Raw genomic sequence first — 16,791 nt, forward strand, 5'->3', positions numbered from 1 at the left:
TTTGTAATGTGTTCTTGCCCTCTTTGCCCTTATACAATTCTGCTTGTTAGGGCATTTCAATTGTTTATACTGCAAGATTTTTGGAACAGATATGCTAATAATGCTTGAAAAAACAGACTCAAATCCCTTATACTGATATTAATAATGCACAATGATCAGACTAAAGTGGAATAAATAGTAAATAATAAAAATAGGAAATCCATTATCCAACATTGCATCTTATTAGGAAAAGTTGAGAGAAATATAGGATACACCTTAACTACCTATTTTAATGGAAAGCAAAGAGAGAACTATGAAATACTACGAGTATCTGTCTCCAACTCCCAGTTTCAGTTTGCCCTAAATTAATATCGTTACCATTGTCACTGAAGTTTTAGAACTGTCTAGCACTTCCTAGATCTTAAAAGATTTCTTTTACTAATTTTGCCAAGGGTTTCTATTGAGTATCCATTTCTGTCCATACATCCTCATGTCTATCGATACATGTCCTCATATGAATTTTCAGTTGTGAGTAAAGGTTGAACATTGGTGGTAGAGAAAAGGACACGGTTAATCAAATGCTTTGCAGCAAAGAACTTGAATGTAGAAGTTGTCAGGCTCTTATGGCCTCCTAAATGCAACTGGAATCAATGGGATAAATCCCTCGAGTTTTCACCTGGATTCCTTGTATTACAACTTGTCCCATTAATCAGTCCAAAACATATCTTTAGATTCTTTAGACAACACTGTGTGTGCTTTGACATATCAGCTGCGACCAACCCTTGCTGCACCCCCACCAACCAGCCATCAGAACTGGTGTCACCCAAAGCCTGTATTACTTAGGGATGCACATATCCCAGGTAAGAAATTAGGTACATACCAGAATCAGATTGCAGGGAAATATATGTTGAGAGCTGAGTTTTCAAATCAGATCTCCCCTGCATTTAGCACTCATGTAACACTGAAGTGAATGTCAGTAGCCAAAAGTACAGCAGCTATAAAACCACACTCAGTAACACAAAAATGAGTTGAGAAAGGGAGATGAGGGTAAAAATAACATTTGTTTGCAGGTACAATGAGAATTTATCTCTGAGCTCGAAAATATGGGACATTATAATTTCACTGCCTTCACCAACAGGTCTCCCCTATTCACAAATGGGTAAATGCTTAACTGCACAACATAGATAAGATACTAGGAACTAAGAAGTTGATTTTCAAAGCAATGGATGAACACAAGCATATAAGGCTTTTATCCCCTCACCAAATTTCAGGTTATGGAGTTTAATGACGACCAATTCTTCCTCTTGACAACATCCATATCTCAGTAACTAAAACCTCAGAATCAGTGCTGGTCAGTTGAGGTTCCTTAGCAGTGTAGTGTTAAAGTCACATTGAATTTTCCAGACTGGTGAATATGAAGAAGCTAAGTGTTCAGCATTATTATTGTTGCATCACTCTTACGCACCAAAAAACAAAACGGGAGGGAAAAGATTTTACAAAAACACATATTCTGACCATATCTGTCATGGCAAAAAAGCATCTTCCTCTATACACATTCTGTTTATCAGACTTTAAGTGACAAGTTTGAATTAGAAGCAAATGCAGTATAGATATTTAATTGTAAATGTTAAGGAAAAAATCCCCGTATCTCAGATTGTATTTTTTATTTCATGGAGAAAAAGACAACCAACCAAAGACTTCTCAAAAACATAAACTAAGCAGGTATGCAAATATAACACCATTGATAATTATGTAACACTATCCTACTGTAAATCTGATAGGATAGGTGTGAGGAATTACTGTAAGTTAAATACTGAGAGCTTGGTGCATGCAAAAAGAAGCCATCTGCAGACAGAAAGAGACAGCATCAGGATCACATTCAGCAATGACATTCTTTTCTCTTTCATTTCAGCATCCTTCTCTACATACATTAATAAGTAGCTTTTGTTTCATCACCTTTTTCTTCTATCCCAATGACTCAGATCTTATAATTTCCAATTATGACAATCCAAATGTAGAGGTATGGATTGTACTTAAGCTTAATTTCCTGAATTATGAATAGTGTTACAATCTTAAGTAATGAGACTCTGAATAGACTATAAATTGAGGAGCTTGATCTTCAGATCTCTACCACTAGCATTCCTGCACAGTGCCAGGCAAACTGCTAACGCACTTTGTGATGGTTTTTTCCTATCTCTAAGGTTCTTTGCGGTTTAGAGATGAAAGAAGCAGCTACTGCAGTTGAACTTCAAGGCAGAACAATGATCCCACATTACAAGGTGTTGTTCCCTATGAGAAGCAAACATTTCCAGAACTAAAGAAACAGACAATGATTCTTAACAGGCTCAACCAGCAGTTAAGAGATTTGTATCTCTAAGCAGAGATTTACTAAACAAAACGAGTATGTACAAACAAGGCTAACACTCAAACAGGACTGACTATATAGTGCATTTCAGTTATTAAAGGCTTACTCTTTCTTTTTCTGTTTGTAATATGACTCCTGTAACTTCTGTCTGCATTAAAGAATGGATTGGAAAGTACCTTAGAATTTCAGAGCTTGCCTCCATAGAGATGTTCTCTGGTGTGGCACAAAAAACTCCAAACAAATTAAAACCATATCAAGGAGTGATTAGGAAATATCCAGGCCAGTACTGATGGAAAGACAGCAAGAGGGCTCTTGTGCCAGCTCACATACCTAGAGGACTGCACCACACAGTGGTTACTGTGGCCTAGAAGCCACAATGAACACTGAACAATTTACTTTTTAACATTTATCATCCAGGATTAGCCCTTCTTTGTGTGGCACATTAAAAAATGGGAAAGAATAAAGCAAGAGAATGGCTAAATAGCTTTACAAAGAACATCACAAACAGAAATAAAACTTGTGACTGGATGCAGAGCTGCAAGGATGGAAAATGAAAATCCAAAGCTGAGTAACGACTCAAATAAGTTTCTAAGCAAAACTTGTAATACAATTGAGAGTCACCCTACAGTTGCTGTGAATGTATTCAGACAGAAAACCATTCTGACCACAGCCTGAAAAGTAGCTGTTCTTGTATGCAAGGTAAATCAAATGATGAAAGCTTATAGTTTGCTTTGTTTTGGTGGTGGACCTTCCCTTCCTTTTGTACTACTGAACAAACAATACATAAAAATCTTAATGATAGTCAAGTGATCTACACCAGCTACAGAGTTTGTAACTTTGGGATACATCTGAATCTATTGATATAAAAGAGGAATTTTTAGGAAACAAATGCCAGTGAAAGAGTGTGTTTTTGTGGGCAGACTTTTCAGAAAAGGAACGGAACTGTTTTTCATTTTGCCAATCAGGTCTAGCAGTGACTGGCAAAAAAAATTATTATTTGATGCAATTGTTCTACTTTAACAGATGGCCAGCTCCCTATATACAACTTCAGTGACATCTTCCTAGAGACACCAAGTTTTGGTACTCATCCTTATTAGGATCCCAACTGCCCTGAAACTTGAGTGGAAAGGTCAGTGCCATGAAAGGAAAGGTTTCACTCTTGGTGAAGTGGTAAGAAACAGTCCACAGGACTCGAGATAGGCACTGCCATCATAGAGCTTGTCACCTAGCAACATGTCAGCTCTTTGAGAGCAAGAGAGAGGCCAAGGCAATGCAGTGCCAGTGCCTGCACCATGAAAATACTGCAGAAATTTCATGTCACTTACATGAAGCTTGATAGGTTGCAGATTCAGAGGTCTGCAACATACTAGCATCCACTAATATCCAGAACAGGCAGAATCAGAGGGTCATAGGACAGGGCAGAAATAGTTCAATATGCCTAACGCTTCTTCCTACAGTAACAGATTCTGCTGTAAAGACCTCCTATCCTTAAACAGACATGTGGAAGGGTTTAATTCTGTGGGGGAATAAATACAAAATGCTGCAACTTGTATAACAGAAAGACACTAAAACTCCTCCTTCATGTTTTACCCTCTTCTGGAAGATATCTCAAGTCAGTGAAAATCTCAGACGGCAATTGCAAATAAGGCCCTCAACAACTTTTCAGTGACTTAAGTAAGAATACATTCCCTCCAGAAAGGAAGGAAACATTTATTTGATTCTAAATATTCTCATTTAAAGGTCCTTCACATCTCACACCTATTGAATGAATGTGTTTCACATGGGTAAGCTTAGCAAAGAATCACAACCCTTTACTGGAAGCTATATTTCATGAAACAAGATCAAAAACGTGAAAAGTTAACAAACATGTCAAAGAGGTGTCATTTGAAAATAAGCCTTTGAACTCATTTGACCAAAGCTACTGTTTAAAAAAAAAGAAATCACACCTGTGTGCAGATAGGCTCTCTTTATCTGGTAACAACAAGGTGTGGAGACTCACAGGATAGATAATTAATCTCTATTGCTATCTATAGTTTCTTTGTTAACACGGTCTTGGTCAAAGTGTGAAAATTTGTTCACACTTTGGAAAATGGGCGATTAGCTAATCAAATGGCTATATGGTTCTTAGAAACACAGAAATTACTGTAATCCAACACTACTTCTGACTATATAGAGTTTTTAAAATTTTATTAAAAAAACATCCTCTCAAGCATCCTTCAAGACTATTAGGGGAATTATCACCTCTTCCTCATTGTAACCATCGGTGCAGAGATTGTGACCACCATCACCAGTCTATTTCCACTACTGCACCCAGTATTTTACCCTCAGGGAATTAATTGCAGGGAGTATTTTCTTTGTATAGACAAGTTACAAGAAACTGTGACAGAGAGATCACTTAAGCAGCACCGAATAACCAGGGGCACTAAACAGCAGCCATGTTCTGTTAGGGCCCTGTTAAGTAGCAGCTGTGTGTATTAAGTAGCACTGGTCTTACACCAGTGCCCCAGGAGATATCCCAATTAAGCAAGATTACCAGATAAGTGTCTCAGTTAAACGAAGCATGCGGTACGATCTTGTATCAAAGTGGCAAAAGCCCCACACATTTCAGCACAACTTCACAGGGCTGCCCAAGTTGTGCAAGATTCATATTAAAAAAGATCTGACTAAACACAAATTGTATACTCCAGATGTCATTTCAAAACTCTCTCCTGGGATAAGATACAAGTTAGACCTCATGTTTAAGGAAGACCCACTTTGCACTTTCTTTTTTTTTTTTTTTTAAATGAAACCATCCCTTTGTACCCTTGGATGCTCCTTCAGGGTGGAGTTCATTTTCATACACACTTCCACATTAATGAAGGAAGTAAATCTATCTTTTCTCCATATAAGCTGATGATCTTATTAACATCAAGACTGCATATAAAAGCATGAAAAACATGTATTTAGGAAGTGTTTTGCTTTTTTATCTGTGCTACTAAAATTCTTGATATGGCACTTAACACTTCACATCTCTCACGTAGTAACTTCCTCTCTTCTGGTTATGAAAACTGTTCTGCCTCTATTCATTCAAGCTGTTGTAAGAAAATGATTTTCCTGTGTCATTGAGTCAGACATTGCGCTACTTCCACTGGTTCCCAAGCCAGATATTTTTCCTAATTTAAAGCCCTTTGTGGACAGTTTCTACCTTACTGTTTTTTGCAACTCCTGTTCTGCATAATGTCAGCCTCATTTGCTTATCTGTCAAGATAACACTTTCTCTGATACTTTCTCATTTCTGATAATTTCTACTAGCCCCAAATAGCACGAGACTGTTACCAGACTCACACCTGTATATGCTCTCCCTCAAAAACTATTTCTGACACTCAAATTTCCAGAACAAAGTTGTTCTATCAACTTTTTTTCCTTTGTATTTGTTCTTATTTCCTCAAGCTGAGTCTTACTCCCTTTTGCCCTTCTCAGCATTCATCATTCTTGTCTGCCAGACTTGGAAATAAAGCTCCCAGAAAGTCCTGCTTCTGCTTTCCAGACCTGCTACTGGGAGCAGCAGCAGCAGAGGACAACTTCTCCAAGCGACAAAGCTATTGGACATTTATTTTTGCACTTACTGTTTCCATGAAAGAAGCAGCAAAGTTCTGGCCTGAAACTGATCAAATTAACACAACACACAGAGTTGACATGCAAGTTCAAAGATCTTCATCAGTAAAAAAAATCTTCAGAGTTCTAATTTTGCAGGGCATATATAAACATCAGTAGCCAAGAGTTTAAGAGTAGCAAAAGTTACTAACTTAAATAATGCTTTTTCAAAAAAACTCAACTTACTTTGAAAGCATACATTCCCGTTTTTTGGCTCTCACGATGAAAGCTTCTCTTTGTATCATGTATTTTCTTGTATGCTCTCTTTGCAGGTTATATAAGAACTCTTTGCAGGTTGGCTGGTATTTTTTTAACACTCTCTTAAATTCATTGTAGAAGTGGCATAGCCGAAATCCCTTAATAAAACAAACACAAATAAATTGACATGTTGCATTTGCATGGCTTTGTTCAATTAAAATTCTCGAAACAGTTTATAAACATTAACTGAAGTGGTATAGTTTAATGTTACAGAAGACAATTGTAATATTCACATTTTACTCTAAGGAATGAGATCAAACTTGTGGTTAAAAAAGAAAAGTATAAAGCTGCTTAATGGTATAAAGCAGAAATGCTCTAGATAAATAAGGCCAAAAGCATTCGTGTGGAAGATTTTGCCTACATCACGCTCTACTAATTTCTGTGAATGCATCAACATGAAGAACTTGGCTCTTGAGTGTGGCCTCAAGTTGAAAAAATGTATTTCTGAATAAAGATACTAAATTTTCATATGGTGAAAATAATATTTATCTGGGGAAAAACTGCACTTGAAACTTTGATGGAAAATAATCTTAATAATAAATAACATGGCATGATCTACATTCCTCCTACTCAATTTTCTAGACTGCTTATTTTCTTCCAGAGGCATACAAGGTCTATCTCATGTTTGGGGAAGGCTCCTGAGCTTCTCACTTCCCTGAGAATGTAATGTTTAAAACTCACCTTTCCACTGAACAGAAAGTAACAATACCAGGTAAGACAGGAAATGCTACATTTAGAAGAATTTTTGCAGCCTCCTGTAAGAGGTTACTACATAAAATGACTAATTTTTCATATCACTTGTCTGTCTAAAATAGTTTAAAACTGTTTATACAGTCAAAGATAGGAAAAGAGGGTAGGCTTTCTGAAAATTCTGGCTTGTGTTTGTTAAAACAAGTCCTGAGTTTCAGATATGTCTTCTTGCGTCTCGTCTTTCTTAATTTCTAGGGAATCATGTTCTTGGGTTTTTAAATGTATGACAATTTCTGGCAATTTATCACTTTTTATTTTTTTTTTTTTTACTCCATGTTTCGTGTCCTGAAGTGGTCATTCTTGCCTCATGCAAGTAAAAACTAAGGGTTGATCATTTAAATATACTGCAGACTCCTAAATAAGAGTTGCAGGTGGGACACTAGATTTCCTGATTCCTCTGTCAACCACACTGCTGCCACAGGAACATATCCCAGTGACACTGAGGTATGAGAAAGGGCCTCTTTCCTGCTGACTGGGAAGCCCTTTTCATGGTCAGAAATCAACTCATCGATAAAAACAGCACCACTGAAATTCTCATTTGCCATTTCAAGTCCTTGCTGTGGAAGCCTCAGGCACCCCAAGGGATGGAGGATGAGACTCCAGTCCCTGTCTGAGGTTGCACACACACAAGCTTCCCTGAAGCTCCTCAGGAACCTGGTGCTCAGCACCCAGCCCTGTCAGGAGCCCAATTCTGGGCTCCTCAGCACAAGAGAGGCATGGAGCCCCTGGGGTGGATCCAGCAGAGGACAGTGAGGATGAGTGGGAGCCCGGATCATCTCTCTTCCAAGGAAAAGCTGAAGGAGCTGGGCCTGTTCAGTCTTGAGAAGAAATATCTGACAGTGGACCTTATCAATGCATATAAATATCTAAAGTGGGGGTGCCAAGAGGATGGAGCCAGGCTCTGCTCAGGGGTGCTAAAGAACAGAACAAGAGGAAACAAGCAGAAACTGGTGCACAGAAGTTCCACCTGGACATGAAGAAGAACTTCTTTACTGTGGTGTGACCACGCATTGGAAGGGGTAGCCCAGAGAGGTTGTGAAGTGCCCCTCACTAGAGATACTCCAGAACAACCTGGACACAATCCTCTAGGATGACCCTGCTTGCGCAGGTAGGTTGGACCAGACGACCCACTGCAGTCCCTTTTCAATCTGACCCATTCTGTGACCCCTCGGTGACTCACAGAGTATAACCCCACCCACGCTCCCGCAGCGCCGGTCACAGCGGCGGCGGCTCAGGCCCGGTGCCTCAGGGCCGCCCCCGTGCCCACACACCCACATCCACACCCACGCCTACGCCCACAGCACCCTCGCCTTCAGCGCTCCCGCCCCCGGTCTCCGCCCGGCGCGGGGCGGAGCGGTGGCAGAGGCCGGGCTGTGCCGCGCCTGCGCTGCAGGGCCGGGGCCGTGACCGCGCACCGTGTGCGCAGCTGTCGCTGCTGCGTGGGGCCGCAGATGGAGCCTCCCCCCGGCACCGCAGGTAGGGGCTGCCGGCGGGCGGGTGAGCGAGCGAGAGGGAGGGAGGGAAAGGGGGAGGGAAGAAGGGAGGACGGCGGGGCGGCGGAGCGTCCCCCAGACATACTCACTTCACCCCCGCCTTCCTCTCCCCCACCGCCGCTCGCCTCGCCGAGGCTTCCTGTGGGAAACCCCCGTCGCTTTCCGCTAGCCCCTCGCACCCGCCGGAGAGGGCGGTGGCCTGGGCTGCGGCGCACCGCCGGTGGGTGCTGGCAAGGGCCACCCTGGGGGGCTCCGGCCCGGCCTCCGCGAGGTTCCCGGCGGACTGGGACGTCCCCGCCGCCCTCAGCGGGCTCCCGCCGCCACCTCCTTCCGTCCCTCCTTCCCTCCTTGCCGCCTGCTGCCGCTGCCGTGGGCTCCAGCGGCAGGATGCGGGGCGAAGGCAGCTGTGGAGTGTCCAGGCACCCGCGGGTGCCTACTGTAGCCTCTGGTTGTGCAGCAAACGCAAAGGTAAAGCACCAAGGTTGTGTGGTCCTCGGCTTCGTGCTACTGAGCTCTTGTCCTAATGGTTATAAACACGTGCCCACGGAAATGAATATAAGCTCCTGCCTTTATACCCATGTGGTGTTCGCTCATTTCACTCAAAATTCCCAAGTCAGGTACCTTCGGCTTGTTGTCTTAAAAGGCCGTTCCTTTCAGCTAATGCAAGGTGTTGAGTCTCCCGTAGCTGCTCGTGGCTGTGCACTTTGGTCCCTGCTGCCTGTGGCTGCTTCTACAAAAGCCGAGACCAGGCTCTTGGTTTTTGATGGAAACTTGTCCTGGGCCTGAGTCTCCCGGCCTTGCAAACAAGGTGTTCGTAGAGTAGTCAGATTCTGGGTTTATTGATTGTATCCTCTAAGCATTGATCTGATAATTGATCTCAGTTAAGAAAATTATAAAACTCACCTCAGCATTTCAAATGGTGGATGTTCATCTACAGTGTAATTTTACTTCCCAGTTGTCCTTTGGAAAAGGCCTAGTTATTACATTAGTTAATTCATGGATTCACAGAATATTCTGAGTTGTACTGGACCCACAAAGATGATCGAGTTTGACTCTTAAATAAGTGATCCATAATGGGATCAAACCTACAACTTCGGTGTTATTAGCAGCATACTCTAACTGAGCTAATCCCAACGGTTCAACCTGTTGTGATTTCAGTGGAGAACAAAAAGCATGGCACCAAACACTGAAGCCATCAGCGTTCTGCTTCCCTATTTATGTATATAATGACATTATCTGGCCCTCCCAAACCATGCTGTGGTTGTATGTTAGCTGTGGTAGGACTGCTAAGGATGTACCTTGGGTACCTGCTATATGACACCAATACTGAGATTCATCTCCTCAGTGGTGGCGTTGCTTACTGCCACCTGTCTAAATGTGCTACCTTGTTATCCACTATCTTTTGGTTCCCTCCCCTGCTCTCCATCAGTTTCTGGCTTATACAGCTTTGTTGAAAACCAGAATGAACTAAAAGTAGAGATGTCTACGTGAGGTAGTAGAGAAACTGGAGCAATAGCTGCAAGAGGTGTGAGCTACCCTGTTTGTATCACTAAGGTGTTAACCCAAGTACCCTGGTGTGGTAGGTTTTAATGTCATCATTTTTAACTACTTCTTGGCTCATATGAGAAAAAACAGAGGATCATGGTTCTGTAAATTGTTACTGTGACCGGTACTTCTTTTTATGGTCACAAAAGACACAAGTATTCTCATGGCTTTGAAAGACAGTAGGGAGTGAATATCAAGGAGTCCTCTGAAACTCACTCTGTAGAACACTGTGTCGTGATTTGTATGGGATTTGTTTCTTGATAGCCATAGTTTGGGAAGAAACTGTGGTTGTGTCATTAGGTAATTATGTCAAAAAAATAAATTGGTAGTAAACATTTTCACAATATTTTATGTTCATAAAATCACAGATTATCCTGAGCTGGAATAGACCCACAAGGATCCTCTAGTCCAATTCCGGGCCCTGCACACGACTTCCCCAAGAATCACAACATGTGCTTGAATGTGTTGTCCAGACACTTCTTGATCTCTGTCGGGCTTGGTGTCATGAGAACCTCCCTGGAGAGCCGGTTCCAGTGCCCAGCCACCATCTGGGTGAAAAATCTTTTTCTAATATCCAATTAAAAAAACCTCCCCTAACTCAGCTTAAAGCTTCTGGTTTTTCCCCTTGTGGTAAAGTGGTGGACTGCAATGAGATCTCCCTTCAGTCTCCAGGCTGAACAAACAAGTGAGCTCAGCTGCTCGTTGAGTGGCTCTAGGCCTTTTGTTTCCTTTAGACCCCTCACCAACTTTGTAGCTCTCCTTTTGATGCTTTCCTAAAGTTTTATATCCTTCTTGTATTGTGGTGCCCAAAACACACAAGACTCGAGGTGAGGCTGTCCCAGAGCAGAGCAGGACAATCCCTTCCCTTGCCTGGCTGGTGATGCTGTGCCTGATGCACCCAAGACAGGGCTGGCTCTCCTGGCTGCCAGGGCACTGCTGACTCACATTCAACTTGCCGTCAACAAGAACTCCCAGGTCCCTTTGTGCAGTGCTGCTCTCCAGATGCTTTTTCCCTAGTCTGTCTGTATATCCAGAATTGCTCCATCCCAGATGCTAAACTCTTTTAAACTTCACATGGTTGGTGATTGTCCAGCCCTTAATTTGTCTAGGTCTTCCTGGAGGGTCTCTCTGCCTTTGAGGGAGTCAACAGCTCCTCCCTGTTTAGGAAAATGTTACACTATTTTGTTTTATCCTTCTCCAGAATGAATATGCTGCAGCCCAGCATTGAATTCGATTTTTGTATGCAGCACTTCCAAATCTATGTTGGGTGCTTTTTTTAGTAGTAGAGGCCATGGGTTATGAGAAAGCTCATTTTGTTTTTAATGTGCACTTAGTTATAGCTGTCATTTTCAAGTGGTGATGTTTGGATTCCTAGTTGAAGATTCACAGATGTGTAAAGTGGATAATGGACAATAGCTGAGATAGTACAGGTTTTGGTACCTATCCTTGACACAGAGCTTAAAAGCAGAAGGCTGGAAGACTGATTTGGTATTTTTCCTAAGCTACTTAACGTGTCTTTTTCTTCATGTCAGGTGGAAGTCTGGGTTGTTAAATGCAATAGCAGTTTTATTAGTGGATGGAAAAAATTGGGGCTTGCAGAATGAATGTGGCTTGTTTCAAAGTGGCAAGTGCAATAGAGCTAGAAGAATACACTGAAAAGAATGAAATTACAGTGTCAAAAGATAGAAAGGATAAAATAATAGAGGATAAAGCAATGTTTTATTTAAAGGGAAAAATATAGTAAAAGGAAAAGTTCCTTTTCAACTGTTCTTTTTCAACTTTTAATTAAACTGCTTTTAGATAGTTTTTGTGATTAATAACATAAGTTGCCAGAAAAACATCTGCAATCCTTGTGTTAATGTAACTTTTAGCCTTGTCACCTCATGCTCTGAAACTTAAGAGAACACTGGTGTGTTTTGATCATATCCCTGATGTTAGTTTCCATGATGTTCATTCATTTATATTGTATGTACTGTTTGTTCATTTACTACACAGGTACACAAGTCAGTGGTAGGCACTGTTTTTTATTTGTCTCTTAATTCTTACTTCCAGTTAAAGACGTTTTAAAAAATGCAGAAAGAATGGTATTCAGTCCTGTTATTCATTAGACTTGCTCTTCATTTGTGTGATGTTCTTTATTTGGAATGAAAGGTATAAATTTTATCTTGAAAGGAGTGGCTAAAGAGCTAAATATTCAAGCTCTCAAGGAGTTTGGGCAAATTTGTTTCTATAATGAAATAAATTTGTGATTTACATTGTTTTTCATTACCTTATCGCACACTTCTGAAAATTGCCAAGAAGGACTATGTAGTGCTGGAGCAGCTGATTAATGGTATTCAGCATGGTGGCAAATCTTAGGTGGTTTACATCTCTTCTTGTAAGAACTGGGGGATTTGTTGGTTGTTAGATTTTTCCTGCGTCTCTTCCTCATCCATGTTGGGTACTTTGCTCTTTCTATGTCGGATCTACCTCTTACTCACCTCCTGTTTCTGGTACAAATCATTGCGCAGTTTCTTATGTCACTGCTCTATTTTATGTGATCTGTTTGGTTTACACAATTCAGATTATTTGTGTTTTTTCAGGATCTTTCTCTGTTTCTTACTCCAAGTGGAAGTAAGCATTAAATTCTTGGACACCATTCATTGTTATTTAGAAGGGGCACAGAAAAAATAGGGATTATATACTTGGGACTGATTTCAGACAAGAGGTGCTGAAATGTGTGGGCTTGACTTTTTCAAACGCTTGCAACTTTATCCTATATGTAGGAATTGAATTGTGTCTGTGCTGTTAGTATATTTTGGCATCTCAGAAAAAGCCCTAAACTGTGTCTTTGGTTGCTGAAATCCTGCTGCATGGTGTTTTGCTTAAGTGACAGAAAGTTGTGTTGAGAATTTTGCCTCAGTTACCAAAGGAAGCACTCAGAAGCTTTACAGTGGTGGAATTATGGCTGGCTCTGCTGAGTTAATCCTCGGTCAGTCCGCAGCCCGAGTTGTTACTCGCTCTGTGTTTTCTGCATTTGGCTGGAATTATCTGTTGTCAGATGGGACTTGAGGTGGGCTGAGGTGTTCCCTTTATAGGTAGCTAACAACCTAAGTTTTCCTAACTGCCAGGTCTGTCATGCTTGAACAATGGTACAGGCTATGTGCTATGAAGCTGCATTATTTCCAATAGTAAATATTAAGTTCTAATCTGTAATTAATTTTCAGGCCCTGTAACTGGATTTGCTGTGTGATCAGCAGTGTAAAAATATCTCCTTGTGTTGGCTTGGTTTTAGTTATTACTCACTAGATGTATGAGCATTTGCAATCTGCATGTAATTAACAAGAAAGTGTGCTTTGTCAGGTCTGCTTTTCCTTTTCTTTCTAGGTATTACAGACTTGCTGTAATACAGCCATTGTTCACTTTTAGCAAGCAGCATTCTTGTAATCCAGTACTACTGAGCCCAAAAGCAAAATGTAAGATAACAAATTCAGCCAGTGAAAAAGGTGAAAATTGACTTTGAGGTGATGATAGAATGGTGAGAAGTTAAAGCTTTGGAAATTTTCCCTGGTGTTGTCATCCCTGTACTCCATCTTAATTTAAAATGATGTCAGTATTAGAAAGATCTCAAAATCTGGAACTTTTAAAATGCAAATAAATTTATTCATATACCTTTAAAGAAAAAAGGATACTGCATAGAAAAGCTGCATTGATAAGTTTCTTTTGCTTTTAAAACAGGGTATCACAGATCTAGTTTCACCTGGATTATAACACTTCTGTCACTTCATATTGTCCTTCTATATTTTAAAACCTCAGTAGAAACTCACTACTTAAGACTCTAGTTTGTATGCAAACACCGATGTGCAAATGAAGTTACCAAAACTCAGTAGCATTTCACATATGTATAAAGGTGTTTGTTCGGTCTGGTCCATCATCTGTCAGTTCACACTGGATGTCTTTGACTGATTAAGTTCTTTACCTTTAACAGGATTCTGTGGGGCTTTTTAGGACTAAAGTTTGCAAAACAAGATGCTGAAATTGTTGTGTAGCTTTGACCCCTTGTCGGTAAAGGCACAGAAGCCCTCCCAAAGGCTACAGGAATGGATACTTAAAGAATTAATTGAGACATCCAATTACAATTGTAGGAAAAGACCCTAAGGTTTTAGAAAGAGATGGGTTCTTTTTTTTTTCCTCTTGTGACTTTAATGGGTCTGTTTCTAAACGAATTTGTTCTGATGTGTGACTTAGTGTTTTCAATAGAAGTTTTGAGTATTTGATAATATATTCAATGATTCAGACTTTTTGGATAAGTTTTTATGATGCATATATGCATAAATGATTCACATGAATTAACCTAAGAGTGGTATTTTTTTTTTTTTAATACAAGGGGAATAAGCTAGGCAGAATAATGGAGATGAAAATTTTGGGTTGAATGCATTCTTTTCCTGGAGGAGTAGGAAGCTCTAATTATGTTTGCTTATTCAAAACACTGTTGTAGGTACACTAAAATAGATCTGATTTCTTTGTAAAAAAATAAAAATATCTGGAGCCAATAGTCTGATTGATGCAAGGAATGTTTACCAATAAGCAGGCAGTGGACACTGTGCTGTTCCTGCTGTTATTAAGAAAAGTTTACTTTTCCTGGGTATTTTTAAAATTAGCTCACAGGCAAGTGTTTCAAAGCAAAACTGTAAAGAAATTGACTATTTGCCTCACAGAAACAATTTTTACTAAGTGACATGAAGAATAACTGAATCCTCTAAATTAATGCAATTTTGCAACTTACTTGTAAACTTATTATTCATTCTCCAAACCATCTCAAGCATTGTGTATACTGTAGGTCTGTATATGGAAAAGATGGCAGAATGGCTGTTAAATTCCAAGTTTTAGTAGTCTTGTCATAAATGAAAACATGACCTTCCCTTCCAGAAATACAGCTTCTTTGCAGTGGAGATTTTCTTTAAATGTGATATAGGTTAGAGAACGGTAATTCTGCATGCATCTCCTTGGTTTTCTTCCGTTTTCACTTTAGTAACTGCTATTTCTAGTGCTGAAGTTCTCATTGATACTTTTTCAAGTTTTATTTCTTATCTTAAAAAAGAAAGATATCTTCGAAATATGTCTACTCTTAACTACTTACCTTTCATGGTAGCTGGTAGGAAAAAGATATTAAAGTGTAATAAAAAAGAAGGTTCCCTTTATGACTTCACATTTCTCAAACAATCTCCCAAAATAATGAAAGTGATTGTTTTTAAAATTGGTGTATTTTGTGGAGTGTTGTATTTTAACTTGGATTCATGAACCTTGACTGAACTTTCTACAGCGTTTTTGCTAGGAAGGAATGTAACTGATGTTTAAAAGTTCACACAACTGGGATTTCAAGAAAAACATGAGGTAGTATAGTTGCTAATTAAAATGATATAAAGTTACTAAAACTTTCTCTTCTTCATATAAACTGTGATTCTTAATGAAGAAGCAATAGTATTTGAAGTACAATTTTGAGCATTTTTTGAATGTGGATAAACAAAAAAATCAAGAAAATCCAAATTATAGGTTGTATAACTAGAAATGCACATTTCAAAGACTGTTACTGGAATTGCTTGACTCAGTTCTCCTTGGATGGAGAAAGTGTGAGGCTTTTTAAAGTATCTGGGTAGAGCAGATTTCAACTTTTCTGAGTAATCTGTGTCCCTGCTACCTGCATTCATTGAAGAGGTGAGAGCAGAGCTGTTAACTACCAGCAGGACGAGTAAAGGGTGAGCAAGTCAGTTACCATCTGTGTTGAATGAAGTGGGGAGATGATATGACTTCTCTCAGGACACTCTTCTAGGAAAGCTTTTGTCTTGGTATCCTCTTCTTGTAATAGTGTTCTAATTGATGTAAGAAGCTGCTACAGTCCCTTTTGTTGTTAGGACTGTAAAGCAGCTTTGTATGTCATTCTCCTCTTCCCCTGAAAGGTCTGCTGCCTGCAGCACAGCTCTGCACTGTACTCCTGTTGTTCTCAAGGTCATCCTGGGTTCTTTGGTCAGAAGCTAGAAAGACAGCAAAGTATTTGTCATCTGTTTTCCCAGCTTTCAATTTGATGTGTTCTAGTGGTTGGGATGTTCTTGTTCTTATTAATGTATATTAGTTTTTTGGAGTTTGGTAGTTTTTACAAAAATAACAAAAATTTTAAACTGACCAGTGGTCCTTGGATTTCCATGACAATAAAGAGCTTTTTCAGCTGAGGGTTTTCATCAACCACAGAAGGCTATTATTGCAACTGTAGTCTTGTACTCTACAGATTGTATTGAACAAGAGAGCCACAAGTACTGAGATTTGCCAAACCCCACAGATTTTATTTGTTAAACAAATCATAAATTTTTCTTAGTGATTTGCTGAATAGGGATATCCCCCAGTTTAGTAATCTCTCTCTTTAATTCTTTATACTGGGCTGAGGTTTATGCAAAACAATTTCTCTTTCACAAAGGTATTCCCTTTTCTGTAGCTTTCCCCCCTTTTGTCTTTTTTTTTCCCCCCTGCAAGTTTGTAACTTCTTTCACTGTTCTTTATCTTCTCATCTGTTCCTTGTTCCCAAGAGGAGCGTTCTGGCATGTGCTGATCAGTCTTTAGGAAACATTCAGTAGTTCTATCACACAGATTCCTTGCCTATAGACTTATATTTTTAAGGAGCTAGTGGTTTAGCTATAGCCTCTGGAAGCCTGCATTTCATTTTAATTCTGGCTAACTTCTGTGTATGTTTTTACAAGATACTTAGTTTTTAGTATTAATAGTATTTAGTCTGTGTTT

At 39.9% G+C, this 16,791-nt stretch overlaps 1 protein-coding gene across 1 annotated transcript in view; it reads left to right on the forward strand.

Moving 5' to 3' along the window:
- Positions 1-8,354: 8,354 nt before the first annotated feature.
- Positions 8,355-16,791, forward strand: part of CMC1 (C-X9-C motif containing 1) — a 40,760-nt gene continuing 32,323 nt past the window's right edge. Inside the window, exon 1 of the mRNA XM_033072994.1 lies at positions 8,355-8,461. Within this exon, the coding sequence (XP_032928885.1) occupies positions 8,437-8,461 (25 nt within the window). The 5' untranslated portion in view covers positions 8,355-8,436. The remainder of the gene's footprint in view (positions 8,462-16,791) is intronic.

This window comes from Catharus ustulatus, chromosome 1 (assembly GCF_009819885.2).
Source record: "Catharus ustulatus isolate bCatUst1 chromosome 1, bCatUst1.pri.v2, whole genome shotgun sequence".
In the NCBI taxonomy this organism is placed as follows: Eukaryota; Metazoa; Chordata; class Aves; order Passeriformes; family Turdidae; genus Catharus; species Catharus ustulatus.